This window comes from Ichthyophthirius multifiliis, assembly GCF_000220395.1.
Source record: "Ichthyophthirius multifiliis unplaced genomic scaffold scaff_1120509251293, whole genome shotgun sequence".
In the NCBI taxonomy this organism is placed as follows: Eukaryota; Ciliophora; class Oligohymenophorea; order Hymenostomatida; genus Ichthyophthirius; species Ichthyophthirius multifiliis.
This window is the reverse complement of record NW_004086015.1, coordinates 1-24,190: the sequence shown is the minus strand read 5'-3', so window position 1 is coordinate 24,190 and position 24,190 is coordinate 1. Positions and strand designations below refer to the sequence as shown.

At 14.0% G+C, this 24,190-nt stretch overlaps 4 protein-coding genes across 4 annotated transcripts, besides 59 other annotated features; 2 read left to right on the top strand and 2 right to left on the bottom strand. All coding sequences in view use genetic code 6, as the record gives it.

Moving 5' to 3' along the window:
- Positions 1 to 561: 561 nt before the first annotated feature.
- Positions 562 to 603: a microsatellite.
- Positions 584 to 629: a microsatellite.
- Positions 630 to 1,070: 441 nt separating this feature from the next.
- Positions 1,071 to 1,102: a microsatellite.
- Positions 1,103 to 1,268: 166 nt separating this feature from the next.
- Positions 1,269 to 1,316: a microsatellite.
- Positions 1,317 to 1,833: 517 nt separating this feature from the next.
- Positions 1,834 to 1,899: a microsatellite.
- A 506-nt stretch (positions 1,900 to 2,405) lies between these two features.
- Positions 2,406 to 4,502, bottom strand: IMG5_177080 (protein kinase domain protein; the record flags this gene model as incomplete). The annotated part of the gene is made up of 8 exons (XM_004027657.1): positions 4,408 to 4,502; positions 4,266 to 4,350; positions 3,837 to 4,219; positions 3,652 to 3,770; positions 3,246 to 3,599; positions 3,101 to 3,194; positions 2,650 to 2,749; positions 2,406 to 2,525 (listed from the first exon to the last, which is right to left on the bottom strand). Exons 2-8 carry the CDS (start codon positions 4,290 to 4,292, stop codon positions 2,406 to 2,408), a joined length of 1,197 nt encoding a protein of 398 aa, XP_004027706.1. The 5' UTR covers positions 4,293 to 4,350; positions 4,408 to 4,502.
- Positions 4,503 to 4,527: 25 nt separating this feature from the next.
- Positions 4,528 to 4,591: a microsatellite.
- Positions 4,533 to 4,589: a microsatellite.
- Positions 4,538 to 4,584: a microsatellite.
- Positions 4,538 to 4,588: a microsatellite.
- Positions 4,538 to 4,617: a microsatellite.
- Positions 4,584 to 4,623: a microsatellite.
- Positions 4,586 to 4,623: a microsatellite.
- An 852-nt stretch (positions 4,624 to 5,475) lies between these two features.
- Positions 5,476 to 5,531: a microsatellite.
- Positions 5,532 to 5,730: 199 nt separating this feature from the next.
- Positions 5,731 to 5,787: a microsatellite.
- Positions 5,788 to 5,804: 17 nt separating this feature from the next.
- On the top strand, positions 5,805 to 6,395 carry IMG5_177070 (isochorismatase family protein, putative; the record flags this gene model as incomplete). Its single annotated transcript, XM_004027656.1, has 1 exon — positions 5,805 to 6,395. One exon carries the CDS (start codon positions 5,805 to 5,807, stop codon positions 6,393 to 6,395), a length of 591 nt encoding a protein of 196 aa, XP_004027705.1.
- A 130-nt stretch (positions 6,396 to 6,525) lies between these two features.
- Positions 6,526 to 6,590: a microsatellite.
- Positions 6,591 to 6,732: 142 nt separating this feature from the next.
- Positions 6,733 to 6,772: a microsatellite.
- Positions 6,773 to 7,406: 634 nt separating this feature from the next.
- Positions 7,407 to 7,436: a microsatellite.
- Positions 7,437 to 7,622: 186 nt separating this feature from the next.
- Positions 7,623 to 7,667: a microsatellite.
- Positions 7,668 to 8,076: 409 nt separating this feature from the next.
- Positions 8,077 to 8,167: a microsatellite.
- Positions 8,166 to 8,224: a microsatellite.
- Positions 8,171 to 8,233: a microsatellite.
- Positions 8,171 to 8,252: a microsatellite.
- Positions 8,253 to 8,447: 195 nt separating this feature from the next.
- Positions 8,448 to 8,484: a microsatellite.
- A 129-nt stretch (positions 8,485 to 8,613) lies between these two features.
- Positions 8,614 to 8,671: a microsatellite.
- Positions 8,625 to 8,671: a microsatellite.
- A 1,646-nt stretch (positions 8,672 to 10,317) lies between these two features.
- IMG5_177060 (ubiquitin carboxyl-terminal hydrolase family protein, putative) lies at positions 10,318 to 13,212 on the bottom strand (the record flags this gene model as incomplete). The annotated part of the gene is made up of 2 exons (XM_004027655.1): positions 10,318 to 12,446; positions 12,591 to 13,212. The coding sequence occupies 2 exons, from the start codon at positions 13,210 to 13,212 to the stop codon at positions 10,318 to 10,320; spliced, it is 2,751 nt and encodes a 916-aa protein (XP_004027704.1).
- Positions 12,480 to 12,536: a microsatellite.
- Positions 13,213 to 13,711: 499 nt separating the features above from the next.
- Positions 13,712 to 13,874: a microsatellite.
- Positions 13,721 to 13,818: a microsatellite.
- Positions 13,722 to 13,812: a microsatellite.
- Positions 13,722 to 13,819: a microsatellite.
- Positions 13,757 to 13,818: a microsatellite.
- Positions 13,875 to 13,890: 16 nt separating the features above from the next.
- Positions 13,891 to 13,934: a microsatellite.
- Positions 13,892 to 13,939: a microsatellite.
- A 10-nt stretch (positions 13,940 to 13,949) lies between these two features.
- Positions 13,950 to 13,992: a microsatellite.
- Positions 13,993 to 14,051: 59 nt separating this feature from the next.
- Positions 14,052 to 14,101: a microsatellite.
- Positions 14,052 to 14,128: a microsatellite.
- A 100-nt stretch (positions 14,129 to 14,228) lies between these two features.
- Positions 14,229 to 14,270: a microsatellite.
- A 79-nt stretch (positions 14,271 to 14,349) lies between these two features.
- Positions 14,350 to 14,389: a microsatellite.
- A 717-nt stretch (positions 14,390 to 15,106) lies between these two features.
- Positions 15,107 to 15,167: a microsatellite.
- A 1-nt stretch (position 15,168) lies between these two features.
- Positions 15,169 to 15,203: a microsatellite.
- Positions 15,204 to 15,263: 60 nt separating this feature from the next.
- Positions 15,264 to 15,303: a microsatellite.
- A 1,075-nt stretch (positions 15,304 to 16,378) lies between these two features.
- Positions 16,379 to 16,424: a microsatellite.
- Positions 16,416 to 16,489: a microsatellite.
- Positions 16,417 to 16,496: a microsatellite.
- Positions 16,418 to 16,490: a microsatellite.
- Positions 16,497 to 16,516: 20 nt separating the features above from the next.
- Positions 16,517 to 16,668: a microsatellite.
- Positions 16,518 to 16,623: a microsatellite.
- Positions 16,522 to 16,669: a microsatellite.
- Positions 16,524 to 16,579: a microsatellite.
- Positions 16,670 to 17,700: 1,031 nt separating the features above from the next.
- Positions 17,701 to 17,754: a microsatellite.
- Positions 17,755 to 18,098: 344 nt separating this feature from the next.
- Positions 18,099 to 19,101, top strand: IMG5_177050 (hypothetical protein; the record flags this gene model as incomplete). The annotated part of the gene is made up of 5 exons (XM_004027654.1): positions 18,099 to 18,223; positions 18,288 to 18,355; positions 18,407 to 18,485; positions 18,529 to 18,866; positions 18,929 to 19,101. The coding sequence occupies 5 exons, from the start codon at positions 18,099 to 18,101 to the stop codon at positions 19,099 to 19,101; spliced, it is 783 nt and encodes a 260-aa protein (XP_004027703.1).
- Positions 19,102 to 19,125: 24 nt separating this feature from the next.
- Positions 19,126 to 19,160: a microsatellite.
- Positions 19,161 to 19,261: 101 nt separating this feature from the next.
- Positions 19,262 to 19,299: a microsatellite.
- A 2,011-nt stretch (positions 19,300 to 21,310) lies between these two features.
- Positions 21,311 to 21,376: a microsatellite.
- Positions 21,354 to 21,415: a microsatellite.
- A 117-nt stretch (positions 21,416 to 21,532) lies between these two features.
- Positions 21,533 to 21,612: a microsatellite.
- Positions 21,613 to 23,315: 1,703 nt separating this feature from the next.
- Positions 23,316 to 23,354: a microsatellite.
- A 541-nt stretch (positions 23,355 to 23,895) lies between these two features.
- Positions 23,896 to 23,987: a microsatellite.
- A 141-nt stretch (positions 23,988 to 24,128) lies between these two features.
- Positions 24,129 to 24,190: a microsatellite.
- Positions 24,130 to 24,182: a microsatellite.

The following is a 24,190-nucleotide window of genomic DNA, read 5'->3' as shown; positions in this document are numbered from 1 at the left end:
TAAACGATTATTTAGAAGAGAAAAATAATGGAGAAGATTTATATTTAATATTAAGAAAGTGGTATAACCTCCATAAAGAAATGGTTTTCCGGTTGTTTGTCGAAAAAGGGGAATTAAAAGGGATTTCTTAAAGGCATTGTGGGATTATAAATGAAACATTAAATGAAAAAAGTGATATTTTAAAGGAAAAAATACTTGCTTTTTTTATTGAAAAAATAAAAGATTTAATTATAGAAGAAAAATTTATAATTGATATATATATAGATATTGAACCAAATTTTAAAATCAAAATTATAGATATTGAAAAATGGGATGAAAATAGTTTTTTATGTCTTTTTTAAGAAAAAAATGAATTAGAAAATTTCAGTTTAAAATTTGTTTAAAATTAAGATTAATTTATTATGGAAGATTTGTCAGGATGTAGAGTACCTGAGGAGGTTTTTAATGAAGAAAATATAATGAATTTAATGGAATATTTAGATGAAAAAAATAAAGATTTATATTAATGATAAATTTTTGATTATTAAATATTTGTTAAATAACTATATATAATGTATTAAAATTAAATTTTATAATATTAAATTATATAATATAAATATATAAATATATATATATATATATATATATATTTTTATTTATTATAACTTACTTTTTTTTATTTTTTTTAACAAACTCTTTTTAATTATTGTAAAAAATAGAATATAATATTTTTATTCAAATATTGTATATAAAATTAATACTTTTATGTATATAATTTATTTAATTTACATATGTATTTTTTATTTTTTATTTTTATATATTCTAAACTAATATAACACATATCATATTTTCTTCTATTATTATATTTTAATAATCTAAATTTTTTATTTTTTATTTTTTAAAGATATATAAATAATTATTATTAGAGATTTAATTCTTATTTATATGAATTCCGATTATATATTAAAGTACTAAAGTTTTATCACATTAAGATAAACTTGCTAAAGTAGAAATAGTAGGACTACGTTATATTATAGTTTTTATTATCATGTTATTTATTAACAATGTATTTATATATATTTTTTTCCAATTTTTTATTATTTAAATGTTTTTATTATTAAATAGTTGAAGATATTTTTATTTTTTATAATTTTATTTTATATTTCTAAACTAATATTTATAAAAAAAAATATTTAATTTTTCTTATTTATTAAATAATTTAAACGCCATTATTATCTATTTATTTGACTATTAATATTCTATTTTTTATTATTGCCTATATAATAAATTTTTATTTAGTTTCTATTTATTTAATTTTATTATTTTCTATTTTATTTCTTTAAGAATTTACTCTAAATACCTTTATTTATATAAATGGTGATTCTTTTAAAGATACGATTTATTGAAATCACAACTATTTTATTGAATATATTTTATTTGTATCTCGAGTAGCAATTATTATACAATTTGTTTTAGGGTTATCATTTTTATATGTTATAGTATTTTATTTTTATTTAAATATGTTTTTTATAATTTCTTATACTCGTTTATTTTTTATGTGCAGATAAAATAATTAAAATTTTTATATATTATAATAATAAAATTATTAATTTTATAAATTTTGATTAAAATATAATTTAATTATTGCTATTTTAAATTTTAAATAATTATATATTTATATACTTTTTTTTTAATGTTAATAATTTATATATAATATTTTTTAAAATTTTTTTGTTTTCACTCCAAATTTTTATTAAACTTAATAAAAATAAAATTCATTTAAAATAAACTAAATTTATAGTAAATATTATTTGATTTATAATTAAAAACTAAGTTAAAAAGTTAATCTAAATTATAAAAAAACATAATATTTATAATATAAAATTTTAATATTTAATAAAAAAATATAAAATTAAATAATAAATTTATTATATAAAAAATTTAAAAGATTATAACCAAAAATATTTTAATTTAATTTAATAAAAAGACATATTTTATTTCAAAAAATATATTATATATATATATTTTCTTTATTTTATTTTATGTAATAGATAACTAAAATTAAATAAATGGCTAAATTATTTATTAAAAGTAACAAAAACATATAATATAACGTATTTTTTAGAAATCTTTTTTTATAAAATTTATAATAATAATATTATTAAAAATTGAATATTAATTTTTATAAACTATAATAACTTCAAATAATATAAATTATATTTCCATGTTGTTTTTTTTTTTTTTTTCCTTATTTTTAAAAAACTCAATCTGCAATAAAAAAGTCTATTATCAATTTTTCGCAATTTTTTTTTATTTTGTCTTAAGTTTAAAAAATAAATAAATTTCATATTAAATAAAAAAAATAACGATAAAAAATTATATATTATAATTATATTTTTTTTTTTTAATCTTTATATTCAACATTATCAATTTAATTAAATATTTTTATTAATTAAAGTTAAAAACTAATTAAATAATTCTAAAAAGATAATAGGATGTCCTTTATTTAAAATAACATCAACAATGTGGTCTTTTTCATTAGGCATCTATATTATAATATTATTAAAAATTAATAATATTATTTTTGTACTGCATATATTTAAATAGTAAAGACTATTTCTTATTTTGAATATTTCGCAATATTACTTTTATCTGTAGTTTATTAATTACTTTATCCATTTCCATTTTCCCCAATAATATTAATATATTAATCATCATTGTTTTTATTTCTTTGTTTTTACTCTTCGATATTTAATCCATTTCCATATATCTTTTAATTTAAATTTTAATTTTGATTATTTAAATTATTAATATTATTTCCCTAATTAATTATATTATTATTTAGTTCCACTTACATCATTTCCATATGATTATTAAATGCACTATGCATTTTTTTTGGGTTTCTATAATGACACTTTATTCTATAATCATTAGATTTTATTGTTATTACAATATCCATTTATCCCGCACAATCATATATTGTTTTCATTATTTTCTTTGCCGGATAACTATATATCTTCCCATAAGTCCATTAGCCTAGTATTTCTTCTTCTTCTGGTGTTAGATTTGTTATATTTCTTTTATTTTAATATAAAATATTTTTTATATAGATTTTAAATACCCTTAATTAAATATTTAATCAATATAAGCATTATTTGTTTCTATAGCACAATCATCTTATACAGGTCTAAAAATAAAAGTATTTTCTACACTTTCTATTATAGTATTTGTTTATATATAATATACATTTATATAAATAAAAATACCTTAATTTTTATTATTAGTTTTATTAAAATCATCTTATAATAAATCATATGCAATAACAAATGAATAATCATCTCTTTTTTTAATAACTTTTCTAATTTTTTCTTCTGTTAAATTATGGAAATTTATATTTTTTAAGCCAATTAGTTTTTTGAATATTTCTTCATTTATTTTTTTATTTTCCATTCTAGTATTTAAATTAAAAATTTCGATATAAAAAGGAATATTTTCTCTTAACCAAGGATGAAACCTTATTTCATGAAATTTTATTCTTTCTACTGGATTAGGCCTCAAAATTCTATATATAAGATCTTTAGCTTCAACCGAGAAAAACGCAGGCATTAAAAAATCAGCTTCTATATATATATTATAAACTCATTTTATTATTAAAATTTAAAAGAAAAAAACCTTTTATTTTTTTAAATAAGGCAGGTATAACTTCTTCATCAAAAGGTAAATATCCGGCTAATAATGCAAACAAAATAACTCCACAACTCCATGTATCTACTTCAGTTCCACAATAGAGTCTTTTTTTTTTTTTGAGGTTTTAACAAAAAAATTAAATTTATTAATTTTTTTTATATTTTATTTACTTCCCAGATATAACTTCTGGTGCTGCATAATTTGGAGAACCGCATGATGTTTTTAAATATTTTCCATCATTCATAATATTACTAAGTCCAAAATCGGCAATTTTAATATTATTATTTTCATCTATGAGAATATTCTCGGGTTTTAAATCTCTATGAGCAACTAAATTTCTATGACAATAATCTATACCTGCCACTATTTATCGAAAATACTTTTTTGCTTCTTAATCTGGTAAACGACCTTAAGATGCTATAACATCATATAAATCTCCACCGGGAATATATTCGGTAACGACAAAAATATCAGTGTTTGTGTCTAAAACTTCGTATAATCTTATAATGTTTTAATGGTTGAAAAATCTAAGTAATCTAATTTCTCTTTTTATCTTTTTTAATTTTTTATAAGATATGTTATTGCTTATTATTTTTTACTTTGCTACTCATTTTTTTACTTGTCATTTTTTTTTATTTATTATTTTTATTGCTACATCCTTACCAGTTATATCATGTTTTGCGACTATTTTTTTTTATTATTATTATTATATTTAATTGCTTTATTATATTTAGTAATTACGCTTAACTTTCCCAGAAGCTCCTACACCTAGTGTTTTCCCAACTAAATAATGCTCAATTTTGAGTGTATTTGAGTTTTATTATTGAGACATATATAAATAATAATAATTTATTGATTCTGTTTTTTATTATTTTATTAATTAATTTTTATTTTAATATTTTTTGTTAATTAATTTTTTTTTTTTTTAATATTATACTTTTTTAATTAATTATTATAAAAAAGTTTCTATTATGTTACCATTTTTAATTTAATAAAATAAAATTAAATATGATATTTTAAGAAAATAAATAATACTTAAAAAATCAATTTTTTTTATTTAAATATCTCTTATTATTGTATTGTATTTGAATATTTATTTAATTATTGTTTATTAATATATAATCAATCTTTTATAATTTAAAAAAACATAAAATATTTTAAAATTTAAAATTATTTATATAATTTCAAAAATTAAAAATATGTTTTTATAAGTAAAATGTAAGATTATATTATTTATTTTTTTAAAAATAAAAAAATTATTTAATAAAATTTAAACATAAATATATATGAGTTTAGAAAAAAAAAATTAATTATTTACTCAATAAATAAGGAATATTTTAATTATAAAAAATCTGAAAATATAAATCAAAAATATTATTTAAATATAATTAATTTAGTATATTTATAATTTAATGATAGAATTAAGAAAAAATTGTATATATAAAACTTGATAATTTAATAATTTTTATTCATAATTGTTTATTATTTTATTATCATTTCTAATTATTTAGAAAAAATATACTTCTTATATGATAAATTTTCTGTTAAAATTATTATTCAAGATTAGAATTATTATAAATTTTTTTAAAAAAAAACAATTATATTTCTACTTTGATTAAATAATAAAATATGAAAAAAAATTTTTATATATTGAAACAAAAGAAAAATATAAAAATTAAATAAATATAAGTATTTGTTAAAAAATTATATATATATAATATTAAAAAAATTTAAAATAAAACTTAAAACAAAAAAAAATATGATATATAAATATTAAAAATGATTTAATAATTAATAAATTTTAATTTAATATTAAATATAAATAAATATATTAAATTATAAAAAAAATATAATAAAAATAAATATGTTGATTAATAATTAAAAAAATATTTTTTATTTTGTTTTAATTAAATATAATTAATTATAAATAAATAAATAAAAAAAAAAAATTTATGATATATTTATATAAAAAATAATATAAATTAAAAATATATATATATATATATATACTTTATAAATTTCATAATCAGATTTTATTAAAATAATTAATTATTTTTAGATTTTTATTTTATATTAAATAAAAATATATTTTATTATAAATAATATATATATATATATTAACAAACAAACAAACAAAAATGAGTCTTTTTAAAGTAGCAAGAATATTATAAGCTAACACTATATTATTTAACTGTGATATATAATAAGGATTCATAAAACACATATATAAATCCGAAAACATTATAAATACTGCAAAATAAATGGCATAAACAGCTAATATTTTACAATTACCAATATTAGTAACAGTTTAAAATGTAAAAGCGTTTGGAAATACTGTACCAGAATTAGAGAAAGATTTACCAAAAAATTTATCCTAAAAATTCGAAAAGGCAACATTTTCAATGATAAATGAACAAACTTAGGCATTTTTGGATTAACATAAAGAAAGAAAAACAGCAATTTTATACGGAGCTGAAGCACATGTTTGTGTTTAATAAACTTGTTTAGATTTATTAGAAAAAGAATACTAAGTTTTTTTATTGACTGATGGTATTACTAGTATAAATCCTATAGATAGATCCACTGCATTTTAAAGAATGTAATAGGCTGGAGCACATTTAACAACATATTAAAGTGCAGTTTTTGAAATGCTAAAAAGCTTTAAACATGCAGAATTTAAAAATTACTGCCAGTTTTTAAATTAAGTGTAAATGAATAAGACAGATTGACAGGATTATGAATAAAATTATTTAAAAAATTATAAATAAATAAAAAAAAAATTAAATATAAAAAATTTATTTATAAATATAAATTTTATTTATTGAAAATTTAATATATTATATTAATAACAATAAAATTTATAAATATATATATATATATATATATATATATATATATATATATATATATATATATGTATATATGTAATAAATAATAACGAAACTTACTATAAACTTTTTTTCTATTATTTACTTTACTTTATTATTTTATTTAATTATTAATATTAATTACTTTTTATTATTATTTAAATTCATATTTTTTATATTTACTTTATTTTATAAAGAATATTTTTTATTTTTTATATTATTTTTTTTTTCTTATATTAATTTAATTCTTTATTTATTATTTTGAAGAATTTATTTTTATAAAATATTCATTAATTTTTAAATTAGTTTTTTTTTCTGATAATTTAATATTTATTTAGTTTATAGACTATATCATTATTATTTTTTTATATTTTATTTATTTTAAAAACTAATATTATTTTTTTAAAAAGTATTACTTTTACTTTTTTTAATTAATAAAACTATAAAATTAATACTTTTAGCATTCCTTTCCTAAATAATTGTAATAATTACTAAAATTTTCTAACTTATATTAAGAAAATTATATGATATATTTATCATAATCATCAAAAAAATAATAATAAAATAATTTTTATTTTTTTTATAATGAAGAAATATTTGCAAGCAATAATTATTTTTAAATTAATGTTTAATCTATTTCAAACTCAGTTTTATTTTTTATTAATATAAATACTATTGTATTATTTTTTATATTATTGTTTAGCTATTTCTTATTTTATGAAATATAATTTTTATTATATTATTAAAACTTTATATCATCAAATGTTAAACATTTAAATTCATTTTTTTTTATTTGACATATATACATTAAAATTAATTTTTTTTTTTTTATAATTTAATCTATTATTTTAATTTTCTATATTTGCCTTAAAGTTATAATACTTTATTTTATAATCCTTTATTATAATTAAGAAAATTCTTTAGGCTTTAGATATTTAATTTCGAGATTTTAAATTTTTTATTGTTTAATTATTGATTTTTTTAAATTTTATATTTAATATTTAATTTTTTAATAAAAGTAATAATTTATAATCATTTAATTATTTGTTAATATTTAATTTTTTTATTTTATTTTTTTAATAAAAAAAAAAAAAATATATTAATTCTAAAAATTATATATTTTAAAAAATATATGTTAATAAAATCATTATTTATTATATAAATATTTATATTTAATATTTAAAATTATTAAATAAAATAAAATTTTTTACAAATTTAAAAAAGTAAATAATTAAGTTATATTGTATTAATAAATGTAATAAATTAAAAACATAATAAAAAAAATACAAAAATAAAAATTAGAGTATTATTATATTTATATATATATATATTATTATTAAACATAAATAAATATATAATATATTTAATTTTTTTATAATGACAATTTTTTTTTTTTATACTTCATTACATAAGATTACAAAAATTAATATTATATCTTTATTTAAATTTTATAATCAAATAAAAAATATATTTTATTTTAAATTAAATATTAATAATCCATATTTTATGACATTAATAATATATAAATACATTAATATAAATCTATATAATATTTTTTTATTTTTGATTTAAATATTATATAAAATTATAATATATAACATTTTGTTAATTTATTTAAAAATAAAATAAAATTAAAAATATTTAAAAATAAATTATATATTTATAAAAAAATATAAATATAATTTATATATAAAAATATATTTTTTATTTTATAGAAAATAAGCAAAGAATATTTTTCAATTATTAATTATATATATATATATTTTTTTCATGTATATATTTTAATTTATATTTTTAAATAATTTATTTTATATAATATATAATACTCTTAATTAATAGGTTATTGATAATGAAAAATAAAGCTATTTTTAAAAAAAAAAATGTAGTAAAATTATAAAAGTACTCAGCTTTTATAAAATTATATTTAATTTTTGAAAATATATTAATTTTTATTTATTTATTAATTTTGTTTGAAAATTTATGATATATTTAATTTATTTAAATAACCATTTAAATATTTTATTTTTTAAAAGAAATAAAAAATATTAAGATATAAATATAGTTAATATAATATATGTGAATTTTTGTTTCTATTATTATTTTTTATTTACTTAATTTTTTTTTATATTATTATTTTTATATTTTTTTTAAAAAAGTATTTTTTCCTATTTTTTTAATGTATTTTTATTGTTTATTGTTTTTAATTTAGATTTTAAAATATAATTAATAAAAACAAAATTAATATATAAATTGGGAAAATTAATTTTATGTTAATATTTATTTCGAATAAAAGACTTTCTTAAATTAAAATATTAAAGATATAACGATAAACGATAAACGATAATATTTATTTATAAAATGATATATCCCCCATAAAAAAAATATATAAATAAAAAACTTAATATATTTAAAATTTTAAGATATTAAATGAATGAATAAGAAATAAATAATGGTTTTCAATATTTAGCAAAAATAAAATTATAATATACAAAATACTATTTTAAATTAAAAATATATTTTAATATATATATAAAATACATATATAATTATTATTATTGGGAAATTATTTTAAAAATCAAAGATGATTAAAGTTTTAAAAAATTTATATTTTTGGAATATTAAAAATTAATAGTTTAAAAGGAAGATAATACTATATTTTATAAAATATAATAATGAAATATAAGGAAATTATATATAAAAGAAAGAGATTTAGTTGAAAAAAGGTTATGGTTCTTAAGAAAAAGAATTGTATTTTATAAAACTTTAGTGACTTTTTTATATTTAAGTACTTTTGAGGTTTTTTTTAAGCTTTTTAAAGTTTTAATAATTTTTTGATAAGAAAATTTGAAATTTAGACTGACAAAATTATTAAAAAAGTAAATAAACTTGAATTTAAATTTTTAGTATATTTTTTTTTTTTCGTTTAAATATTTTTATTTATTTCTTTTTTTAAAAAAAAGTCAATTATAATATATAAATATAAAATAAATAATTTTAGAAATTACAAAATTGATAGTATTACGGTTATTAGAAGAGATTTTTTAAGATTAAAATCATTTAGTTTATGCAATGGAGTATTTGGAAGGAGAAAGATTAAAATTTGAAAATATTTTATTTGTAAATAAAAAAATTAAACCAAGATTTAAGTGTAAATATTTAATAAAATACTGAAAATTATCTTAAAAAAAGTTTGAATATAAGGATATTTCGGAGACAATATTGATAAAAAAATATTTTGGAATAATATAAAATAGTAAATATATATATTTTAACTTTCCTCCCCCCCATAATAGAAAATATATTATATTTATTTATGTATACAATTTAAAGTTTGCTTTTACATCTATTTTTAATCTTAGTAAGCAATTATTATTGTTAAAAAACTCACTTTTGGATTTAAATAGTACTAGAATATGAAATCAAATAAATCTCTTTATTGTAAAAACTTTAGGTCATTCAATATATTAAATATTCTCAAAAAAAGTTAGTTAAATAGTTCAGAATAATGTGAAACTTTTGTTATTTATTAACATATTAAGTTAATAATATTTTTTTGTTGATTTAGATTTTAAAATTAATTTAATAATACATACATATTATTATATCTAAATATATATTTATAATATATTATAATTATGGGGACAAATAAATGAACCATTATTTTGTAACAAATTTAATTAAAAGAACAAAAAAAAAAAAGATTTATCTAATTTATTTTACTTTTTTTAAAAAAAAATGTTATAATAATATATATATAAAAACATATAAATTAAATACAAAAATATCATAATTAACTATCTTATCTTCTATAAAACAATAAATAAGCCGCAGAAGTAACAATTTTATCATTTGAAATAGCTTAAACATTAGAATCATTGAAATCATACCATTTCTAATTAAGAAAATTTTTCGCAAAAGCAGTATAATGTCCTCCATTTACGCTTCCAATATGGTTACAAACTGCAAATAAATCATATAAAATTTTATCTTTTTTTAAATTAGAGAGTACATAATTACCTAAATTTAAATTTTATATAGGAAAATCAATAAATTCATCCAATTTTTAACCCCCAGAAGCATAATAAAAAGACCCTATAGAAGAGAGTTTATTCATTTTAAATCTTTTAAAATGGAAAATTATTATTTTGGGAATTTTATAAATTTCCATCTTTTTAGAAGCCTGTTTATGTTATTTACATATATTACAATACCATTCATTTCCTTATTATAGAATCTCTTCTTTTACAAATAAATTTAAACAATCGTAAAGCGAAGTTTATTTTTATTAACTTTCTTATTCTTCCTTTTTTTGGCTATTGAAGTTTTCGTATTTGTCAAATAGAAGATTTTATAGGCTTTCTTGAGGAATCAAGTATATTGTCTTCGATTTGTTTTATCCTTTAAATATTGGGTCTTGTATTAGTTTTAGGTCTTCTGTGATTTATATTGGGTTTTTTTAGTCAAAAAATAATTAGTAAGGGTGATTTTGTTCGTTTTCTATTGAAAAAAAATGCTAGAATTCCTCATGTAGTTACTATAAGGTATTTTTTTCAAGATTTATAATATTAATATGATTATTTGATTCTAATTAAGAATGCATATATAATCTAAAAATTCTCCAAACTTTGTAATGTAAATCTTTATAACTGGAAGAATTTTTATTTATATAAAAAAAACGTTCAAAAGTGATCATATTTTATTACTAATTATTAGTCCTAAATTAGTCTATTATTTATAATTTTATTTCTTATATAAACTCCTCTTATATATTTTAATCTAAATCAGAATCAAATATAGCATTTTTTTTTTCCTATACTAAAAAAAGTAGGTTTTGGGATGAAAATTTGTATATTTTTTCATTTAAAGACTGAAAATGTAAAATTTGCTTATCATTATTTATTGAATATAGGATTAATTATTTTTCGGAAATTGTAATTTTCCTTTATATTTTCTCGAGTATATTTTATAAAGTTTCTATTTTATTTTATACCTTAAGTATTATTTATTAAGGTAATTTATTGAAAGAAATATAATATATATTCAAGTTAATATATTATATATATGGTACAGGTACTGATAAAGACATAAAAGGGTCAAAAGTGACCGAAATTTTCTTACAAGTAGGACAATTTAGTGTTGATTTGAACTATCCTACCATTAAATCGACTATTATTGATTTATTTCGTTTAAGGTAATTTTACCAGGCTTAATTAGAGGTTTCTTCGTCGTTTTTGCCATCAGATTCTATTTATTAAACAAAAGGTTTTTATTTAATTTTGTTTAAATCTTCATGTAAACCATCTATAAGGTAAGAAAGTAATTCTTGGGAATCTTATTATGAATAACCTAAGAATTAAGGAGCGAATTTAGATAGTATTTTCTTTAAATTAAAAGGAGAAGTAGTATTTTGGCCATTCCACATGTTTTTTATCAATTCAGAGTATGCATTTACTAATTAACCACCTGTTCCTAGTGGATTTGTAGAGTTTATATCCAATTAGTAGTTATTTAAAAGCATATAGTTCGTTAATTCTTATATATTAGATAAACATTATAATGAAGAATTCATAAAACAGGTATTACCGATGTTCTGGAGACCACAAAGGCCTTTATTTTGTTGTTGTTGTTGTTATTTTTAATATTAAGAACTTTTTGGAAGTGATTTTTATTAATATTATTGATATTGCCTTTAATTTATTTTGCATATTTATTTATGCTTATGACGATGTTTACGTAAACAATCTATATTACAGTATTTTATGAATCTACATTCACATAAGGAAAGAGGTTTTGTATTTTCTTTACAAAAGCCGCATTTATTTTATGGAATATTATTTATATCTGAAGTTAATATGAATTCAGGATTATTATTATCAATATATTCGAAAATAAATATATCTAAAGGCAGAATTTCTATATCCTATGAAATTTAAGTTAAAAAAATAAATATATATATATATATATAATATATATATATATATTTATATTTATATTTATATATATTTACTTCTATATATGTATTAGGATTATATTTATCAGAATTTATAAAAATTGAACTGTTTTCTCTATTTTAATATAATTAAATGAAAGATTAAATATCATTGTTTTTTTCTAGTTTATAAATGTTTATTTTAATTGGGTTTATTTTTGGATGTCTTTCCTTAAAAATTCTTAATAATTTATATTTTAGTTAATCTATGTTTTCCTATTTACTTATTTAGGTTGTTAAAACCATTTATTCTTATTAAAAAAAAATGAAGTTTATTTAAATTAAGTGGATTTCGACTTAACTTATTTCTTAGTTTATTGAATTTAAAATTAGCCGTTTTATTTTATAGTTTGTGTTATATTTTTTGAATAAAAAATCCCCCGCAGGACCTGGAAGCACTACGAAATGATTTTTTTCGGATAAATGCTTCCTTAAAGGATAATTTTGATAATCTTTTATTTTATTGGGATCCTTTTGAAAATTTTAAATGATTATTTTATAGTCTAAAATGTCAAAATTATCTACTAAACCTGGATATATGTATATATTTTCATCTTTTTAAATAATATTTTGGTTTTATTTTTGTTATATTAGGTCTTCTTGTTCATCTTCTTTTATAAAAACGTATTTTTTCCAATTTTAGAACCAATTTTAAGATATTATATAAACGTAAAATCCGTGTTGGGACATATATTGTTATTTTTATGTTTAATTTAATATTTCAAGAAATTATTAGGCTTCGTTTTTCCTTGTTTATTCTGTTTCTTGAAAAGAGCTTTTTTTTTCTTGGATTTAATTTAGTTTTTGTTAAATTTATTCAAAATAGAATATTTATGTCTTTTTTTTATTTTTTTATTAAGATAAATTATATTTAAGACTTTATTCGGAAAGAAGAAATTCACGATTGTAAAAAAAAGAAAAAGATAAAAAAAATTAAACTTCAGTTTATATTTCAATTTTATTTTAAATATTATAACAAGACTTTTTCAAATTTTCAATAGCTTTTTAGCTTTAAATAATACTAAGAGAATATTAATGAGTATAAAAATAATAATTAGATAAAATATAATTTAATTTTGGATTATTTTCATCTATTTATTATGCTTTTTAAACTAAATTTGGGATATCTAGAATATTATAAGAAAAACTATTTTAAATTTGATTAATAATATTATCAATTTCATTTTTCATTTTTTTATTATATTTATATATTAATATATTTATAAATATTAAAATATTTATATATATATATATATATATATTTATATATATATATTTATATTAATATATTTATATAAAATTATTCATTTTAAAATATACATATATATATATTTATTTTTTATAATTATATAAATTTTATACTATTAATTTTTTATTTAATTTTTTGATTTTTATTTTAATATTTTGTTTTTGTTTTTAGTAATACTTTTATATTTTTTAAAAATATTATTATTCTTTATAAATTTATATCTTTAATATATATAAATTTTATATAAAAGTGTGATTAAAATTTGTGTAAAATTTATTATAAAATAGATTTAAATAAATCAATAATTTAAAAAAAAATAATATAAATAAATTAAAATAAAAAAAAAAAAATTAAATATAAATTATATAATTATATTAAAAAATACAAGAAAAAAAAAAATATAAAATTTAAATAAAAATATTTAAAACTAATTATAAAATATAATATCTTTAAAACTATTTTTAATTAAATAAATAAAATTTTTAATAAGTAAATAAAAAATACAATAATGATTTTAAATAATTTATAAAATTAAAACAATATATAAATTAAAAATTTTTCATATATAATGGAATATTTATATAAATAAATTATATATAAATATTTATATATATATATATATTTTATTATTTCTTTATTAATTATCAACTACTTATATATATTATTTCTATTTATATAGTTTCTTCAACTAGAATTACCAATTTCTGTATATTTTTTTAATAGATTTATAAGTTTTGATTTAAATTTTTCGTAATTTAATGACCACTAAGTTCCTTCTTTATCTTTTATTATATTTTCATCAAAGAAAAGTATTTCTTCTTCTATTTCCAAAAATTTTATATTCCAAAAGTTTTTTATGATACAGAAAATCCTTTACATAAATCTGTGTGTATTAAAACTATATTAATAATATCTTTCAAATAAGTATGTTAAAAATTTATTTTTTTAGCATAATTAGATATACTCTCGAAACCTTCATTTACTTTACATAAAATATTTTTTGTTTTATCTAGATCATTTTAAACTTCTGGATTTTATTAAGATTCTTTAATTATTTCAGATAATATTTCTATATTAAGTTATTTTGTTTAGATTTCATCAAATGTTTCATTAAATTATGAATCGAATAGGTAAGTTGCTTTTTCAGTATAGTAAATCGGAAGATTTTGTTTTTCATTTAAGCATAATATGAAATTTTATATAGACTTTTCTCTTAAATAGTCTTAGTAAATCATTAAAATAGTAAATTTGTAGTGTTTTTTTTAAATTTTAAATAAATTATATTTATATATAAAAATTTATTTAATTTTTTTTTTTTTTACATTTTCAAAATTAATTTTTTTATTTATATTTATTTTCTTCAAATTATTTTTATTTAGTATTTTTTTTTTTATATGAAAATTAATTTTAAAGAAATAATTTTAAAAAATAAATATGAAATTTAATAAATAAAGAAAGTTAAAGTCTATTCAAATATAAAAACAAAAGAATTAAATATAATATTATAAAAAAATATAAATATATAAATAAAAATCATAAAGTTATCATTAATTCTAAAAATTTTTTGTTATTTTATATTTATTGTTGAATATCTAAAACCATCTTTTTTTTTTTTAATACATAAAATTTTTTTAGTTTATTATATTAATATATATATAAATTAAATTTAAAATAAAATATATATTTTATTATTAATTTATATTTAAAAATAAAAAAATAACGTTATATTTTTAATCATATTTTATTTTAAATATATAAATAAAATGTAATATATAATTTTAAATATTTAATTTCTGAATAATAATTTTCCTTTCATATTATTCTTAAAATAATGCAAACTCAATATAAAAATAAATTATTTTAAATAAATATTAAAATTAAAAAGGTACTAAGCCGTTAACATAAGAAGATAATAAAACAAATATAATTTAAACCGAATTAATTAATAAAAATAATGAAATAATAGAGAAATATAAACTACAAATAATCGTAGTGAATTAATTAATTAAATTTGTATTCAAAATATAAAATTAATTCTTAAAAATAATATCTTTTTATGATTTAACTAATATTTTAAAATATTTTTAATTTAAAATATAATATATTTTGTTAATTAAAAAATAAAATAAAATAAATGTTATATAATATTAGAACTAATATAAATAAATATATTTATAAAAATAAATTATGTTCAAGGTATCTAAAAAAATTAATATCATAAGCAAAATAAAAATAGCTAAATAAAATATAATCATTTCAAAAAAAGCAAGATTAAAAAAATCATAAAAAAGTTAAAATAAATATATATATATATTTATTAAAGAATATGTAATTTTTGAATAAGAAAAAAATAAAGGTAATAATTTGAATGAATGTGTATTTAATAAAATGAAAATATTAATAAACTTGAAATTATATTACTTATTATTTTAATATTTGTTATAAATAAATTAATTAGGAAAAAAACTTTAATTGAAATATTTATTAATCAAAAAAAGAAATACTATAATAAAATTTACATTAAATTTTATAACTATTATTAGTATTTTTTTAAAAATTTATTTATATATTATATTTATTAAAAAAAAATATATTAATTATATAAGGAATTTTCTTAAAATTAAAAAAAATAATTTTATTCAAATAAAAAAAAGATAAAGTAATTAAAAAATAAATAAATAATATTTAAAAAAAAAAATGATAATTAAAAAAAATAAATATATATAAATATAAATATAAATATAGATATTTATTATTATCTTTATATTTTTTTTTATTATATTTATTTATTTTTTAATCTTTATTTTTACTATATTAAATTTTTTTTATATTTTATTTATTTTTATATTTTTTTTGCTTAATATATTTTATATTATACTTTATATATTTATTATATTACTAATAAATATTTTTTAATTTGATTTTTTCATATTTTTAATTTTCTAATTTAGTTTTATTTCCCTTACTTAACATAATTTATATTTTTTCTTTTTATAATAATTAAATATATTATATTTTTTTTTTCTTTAAATATTTTCAATTTTATAAATATTATATATGTTTTGAAACTTAACTATTTTAAAAAAACACAATTAAATTTCTATTTTAATTTCGACTAAGGCAAATATAGAAAAGTGCAACTTTATTAAAAGGTGTAGTCTTTTCAAGATTTAATCCTTCTACACTAAATTTTTATTTACTTTCATAGAATCATATATATATTAAAACTTTCTTTTGAATTTATAAAATTAATTTACATTTAATTTTAATATATTATTATACTAAATCAAGTAAACAATAGAAAATAAATGTGTAATCATTCAATTTATTTTTCTTAATATGATCATATAAAAAAAAAATATTATATTTTAATAAAACTTCATCAATTTGATGAATACAATATAATGACGGCTTTTTTGTATTAATTAATATGCCAATTATAAGTTAACTAAATTTATAAAATATGATAATAATACTAATAATATCATATAAATCATTATCAATAAAAATTCCTTCAATTTTTATTTATATTTGACATTGGTTTTTGTTTATTTTAAAATTAATACTGATGAAATTAGATATCTAAGTCTATATAATATTAATGCTTATTTTCTTATCTATTATATTTTTACTTTTTTAGTTTTATTTTATTAAATTTTTGTTTATGCCCTGAATATTATTTTTTTCTGCATTAGATTAAAGAATAAGAATAAAGATTTAATAATATATGTTTGTCAGTATTTTATTTTTTAATAATATTTTAAATATTATTTAATTATAAAAAATGAATGATAAATTTAATTTTAATCTTTTTTTTCAATTAGTATTAAATTTTATAACTAAAGTATTTATAAATTAACTATTTTTATTAATAATAAAATATAAAAATTAAATAACTAAATTGTGCTTATTTTATTATCAAAGATTTAATTTATTTTATTATGATTCATTTTTTTTTGTATTTTCATATATTTTTTTATTTTTACTTAATTTTTAATTTAAAAATAACATAAACATAAAATACAAAAATGTTTAATAACAACTATACATTTAGTAATTATTTAATAGAATAAGGTTAAGGTGGAATATCATTTTTAAGTAACAATAAACTATTAATAATATATATTAATTTTATTTTTAAGGTTTATGTTTGGGAGGTTTATACATATTTTAAGAAAGCATTTTATATAAGCCATGTATATATTCTTATAAACTATTTATAATTAAATAATCATATTTATTTATAAACAAACATTAATAAAAAAGAATATGGAAATCTACCTAAAAATCCCTAATATAATAATTTAGGAGATCGTAATCCTTAAGAATGGTTTTATTTTATTAAATTATACATATATAGAAATAGGAATTAATCATTTTATAAAATAAAAAAAGGAATTTAAACTATGAAGATGTCTAAATAAAAACGTTAGATTAAATAACTTTAAGAGGGTTAGTTTTTCATTATATATAATTATTGATTTAAAAAAAATACATATAAATTTTATATAAAAAGGTGGTTAATTAAATAAGAAAATAGCAATGAAAAACCTACTGTTGTCTTTTTTCATGAAAATGCTGGAAGTTAAATATTTTTTTACTAAAACAATAAAAAAAAAAAAAAAAAAACAATAGATATAGGCCATAGATTATATTATTTAAAAAATTATTTTGAGAATGTAAAAGTTAATATACTTATTATAGCATATAGAGGGTAATATTTTATTTTATTTTTTTAAAAATAAATAAATATTTAGATATAGTAATTCAGATGAGGTTCAATAAATTAATGAATAAGGTTTATAAATAGATAGTAAAGCTATCATTTAATATGCTTTTAAATGCCCATAAATTGATAAAAATAAAATATTTTTGCATGGAAGAAGTTTAGGAGCAGCTGCTTTATGTTATGGTGTTCTAAATACAAATAAACAACCAAAAGGAATAATTTTAGAAAATACTTTTACTTCAATAGATGATATGGTTGAAATAATAGCAAAACCATTGGCCTAATTTTCTAAATTTATACTAAAAAACAATTGGAAAACAATTGATATCATATAAAATATAAAAAATCCATCCTTATTTATAAAAAGTTTTTTTTTTTTTAAAAAAAAAAAATTAATAAACATATAAATTAAAAAAAAAACAAAAAAGCTAAAAAAGATGAAATAATTCCTAGCAAATAAATGGATTATTTATATGAAAAATGTGGAAGTGAAAATAAAATTTTATTTGAAATTTAAGAAGGATAACATAATGATAGTTGGAAAATTGATTAAAATTTATACTTTTCTTAAATAAAAAAATTTATAGAATAAAATTGTTGAAAAAAATCTTTAATAAATTAAACTAAAATTAAAATTCTAAAAAATTAATATTTTAAAAATTTTTAAAATAATTATTTTATATTACTTTTATTTTTATCACGGAAGATTTTTTTTCATTTTAGTTAATTTTAATATAATATAAATTATATTTGAAGTTTTTTATATTAAACTAAATATATATTTAACTATATATTATTTTATATATTAGTTAAAAAAAAAAAATCTATATAATATTAAATGGATTAATAAATTTAATAATATATTTTTTTTTTTAAATAAATAAATAATATTTTAAATTTAATATATTAAATAAATATTATTATTTCTTTCGTAAATCTTTCAAAGAAAAAAAAATATATTTTTTATATTTCAAATATTAATTTAAAAATATTATATATTTTTATAAGAATTATTTTCTATTTATTTAGATAAGATTTTTAATCTGTTTTATAACTAATAAATAGCTTTTTTTTATTAATTCATATTACTGTCAATTATTTTTAGATTTTTTTACATTGGTCTTTTTACTTAACTTGTATTATTAGGATTTTTTTTGTAAATTCTATTGTTCATTTGGTCTTAAAAAGTAATAAAATAATCTCAAAAAAATTTAATATTTTTTTATACTTATTAATCTTATGATTTATAATATTTGTTATTTAAAAAATTAATTTTTTATTGAATTAAATACATTATAATGATTAACAATACTATTCATGTTTTTAATAATTATTTTAATTTATTTTTGAATTAACTTCAGGAATATATAGCTTTTATATTTAGCTATCCAATTGTTTAAAAGAGTTTTAAATAAATATCTGTTTATTACTTATTACTACTTAATTATTTTTATTTAAATAATTTTTCAGATAAATAACTTAGTATCATTTTTTATTATCCATTATTATTTTTTTTAGTAAATTATCTTTTAAAGTAATATCAAATTCTTCCTTTTCTTATAAAAATCCTTTATAAGTTATAAAATAAAATAATTGTTAAATCTTAGTAAATTTCAACAATAAATTCTAAAAAAAATCTTCATTTTAATATATTAGAGATTTATTATACCCTTAATTACTATAATCCTTACGTAAAAATTCCAAATTAATCTTTAAAAATTACTCTTTCTAACTAAATTAACATTTATTTATGTATTTTTAAAGAAGTATTAAAGTTAAAATCTTTTCTCATAATTTTAAAAGTGTTTTCTTTATTTTACAAGTCAATATCATAATCAGTATAAAATACTTAAAGGTAATTTTGTTTTAATTTTTATTCTGTTTTTTAAGAACATTAACTATTTTAGTTTTATTAGCATATTCAGATACATAAAATTTTAGATTTATAAATTATTAAGAATCTTAACTGTCTTCGATAAAATTATTTTTACCCTTGCTTAAAACAATAAAATAATTATTTTATATAAAGCTAAGCCTTTTATCATTTCTTCTGTATTTTAGATATTAAAATTTTGAATAGTACATAACTTTTGTGAAACTTAATTTTCTTTCTTCATATATATATTATTTTTTTAAATTCAATTGATTTTTGTGACATATTTGCTTAAATTTAAAATATTTGTTGGTCTATAAAATCTTATTTGGTTTAAATATTCTTAGACCAAAATAATAATTAAGTTTTGACAAATATAATAAATATATACTTTTTACAATAAAAAAAAAATGAATACTAATTATGTAAGATATATAAAAAAAAAATATGAAATAATAATATATAAAGGTAACAAATATTGTCATAATTCCTCAATAAAATAATTTATATAAATTGAAATTATTAAAAAATTAATATATATAAACTAAAAAAATAAATTCTTTATAATTAATATGTACATTTTTTTTATATTATACTTTTTGATTAATTAATTATAGAAAAAAAAAAATTTTAAAGTTGAAAAAATAAAGTAAAAAAAAAAAATTTAGTAAAGCATATCAGTTTTACTACAATATTTTTAATAGCTTTCTATTTTATATATTTTGTGTAAATTTGTTTTTGTAAATTATCAATATAAAAAAAAAAGGAAGAAAAGAAAATAAATAAAAATTAATTTATTTACAAAAATATATGATAAAAAAAGGAAATAATAAATAAAAAATATAATAGATTTAAAATAAAAAAAATATTTTTTTTTTTTTTTAATATCAGTACAATAAATATTATAATATATAAAATAAAGTAAAAATATACAAAATTATTAAATAAAACAAAAAATTAAAATTTTATTTAAAAAAGAAAAAAATATATTTTTATATAAATATAAATATATATTTTAAAATAAATTAAAAAGTATATTTTATTTAATAATTTGAAAATTATAAATAAATATTTTTATTTTGTACAATATATTATATATAAAAAATATATATAAATTAGTAAAATATATGCGTATTATTTTTATAAATATATTTACATATTTATAATTATAATAATTATTTTTAATATATAATTATTTATTTTCAACAATTAATTTTATATTATTATAATTATTTTTATGTTTTATTTCAAATCAAAAATTCTAGCTATCGCTTTCATCTATTATAAAATTTTAACAAAAATATTTTTTAAATAATAATAAAATTTTATTACTTTCAAAAGAAGAATCGTTATTAATTAATTTTGTTTATTTATCACATTTTATTTAATTTTATTCAATATCATCATTATTAACGTTTTATTAACATTATTTACTTACTGGCGCTTGATAAATTTAATTTTCATCTTTATTAATTAGTGGAAATTCTTATTATGCAGCAGCTGTATCATCATCATTAGAAAGCATAATTTAAGACATTTATATTTGATTTTATTTTTACAATTTTTTATTAATTCCTTTTCTGTTAAAATTTCTCAATTTTATTTTTACATATAACTCTAATTCTCTTGCTTTTCTTATAGATAAATCATTAATATCAAATGATAATTCTTTAGAATTGTATGTTTAAGAACTGTCTTTTTAAACTATTTCCCAAACTCCTCTCAAACAATTTAAAGGTAATTTTAATATATTTTATCCGAGTGCTTTTTTTTATTATTCTGTCATAGGCATATCAAGTTTTATAGGAGCTCCTTTTGATCTTTAATTATAAAAACAAGTTAAAACATATAATTTTCTTAAATAAATAGATTGATATATAGATATAAAAATACCTTTATTTTTATAAACCTAAACAATTATTATTTTAATTAATTCTAACAATATCTCTGTTTAACATTTCCACCTACATATTTAGCTCTTCCAATTAATTTTTTATTTACTAGTTTTTCTTTTGTTATTATTTTAAAATTAAGCTATTAATTTTTAGATATTTATCCATTTCTAATGTCATTTAATATATTTAAGACCCTTTTTATTAAATAAATAGCTATTAGACCATATTTTGCATATATCAGAAATAAACTCATTAAAAGAGTCATAATAATAGCATTTTTTTAAAATTGTTTATAAATCAATTGGTTCTTAAACTATATCAAAGTAGTTTGGATATTTAAATTCATCAGGATCTATTGGTTTCAAGAAAATTTAGCAGATTTATGTTTCTAAAGAAGATTTATTATTTTCAAAAATTTTTGATAGTTTTTATTACTTTTATTTTTCTTAGTTTTGGTTCTTAATTTATAGATGAATATAATTATTGTATTTAAATTATGTTAATTATTTATATTATCATTACTAAGAAATTGTTTATTAATCGGCTATAGACAAGATTATAATTATGGATTAGAAATAAATTATTAATAATTATAATCATTTAAATTCTCTTTCTTTTATTTTTTTATGTTTATACAAGTATATTTATAATATTTTTTATTGTATTAAAATTAATAAAAATATATATATTTATTTTTTTATTTTTTTAGTTAGTTAGTTTAAATATAAACTATTATTAAATATTCATTTAATTATTACTGTTATTTTTTATGGTTTCTTTAAGGCCTATTCATAAAGTTATTTATTTTAAGTACTTTTTACACGAATAGATTTTTAAGAAAACATAAGAGAATATCCTTTAGGTAAAAGCTAATTAATTATATTTTATTAATAATTAGTTAAAAAGAAATTGACTTTATCCTATTTCTAATTTAAATAATTATATTAATAATATAAAGTTAATTATTTCTTATGTAATATTCGTTTGCATTTATGAGAATATTTACAGATTATAAAATTAATTAGTTTAAAGTTTGATCTAACCATAATAAAAAAATATATATATGTATAAAAAATGTATAAATATAATAAATAATTTTCAAATAATTAAAAATTATTATTTATATACTTAATTATTTCTTTTTGTTGGCGCTAAATTTTTATATTTAGTTATTTTTTATAAAAATATTTACAATTAAATTTATTATATTTATATTTTACATTAACTTTATTAAATATTTAAATTGATTTTAAACTAAATGCTATTTATTTTTCAAAATAATACTTTGAAATTTTTCTTTTTTTTTTTTTTTTATTGTTTATTTAAATTTTTTTATTTATATATATTTATTTTTTTTGAAATAAAATCAACAAAAATTAAAATAAGTTATAATTTTTCTAAATGTTTAAACAATAATTTTAAAAAAAATAATACATTTAAATATTTTTTATCAATAAGTAAAAAATGTTCTATATTTTCTTTTTATAATGAATTATATGTATGTATATTAAATAATTAATTTGATCAATTTAACAAATTTTTATTTAAAACTATTTTATTTCAATTAAAAACAAGCTAAATAATTAAATAAAAAATAACTAAAATTTAAAAATAACTTATATAATTATTTATAAGTAAAATTAAAATAAAATTATTATTTAATAAAATATTAATAAATAAAATTTTATAAATAAATTTTTTATTATTAAAAATTTATAAGTTAAGCTTATATTTATCCTTATTAAAATTATACTTTTTTTATTTTATATTTAAAAACTATATATAATTACTTTTATATATTAATATAAGAAAAATTTTATTAGAAAAAAGAAATAAATTAAATTATAAAGAAAATTAAAAAATATAATATAATATATATATATATATATATATATATATATATATATATATATAATAGTATA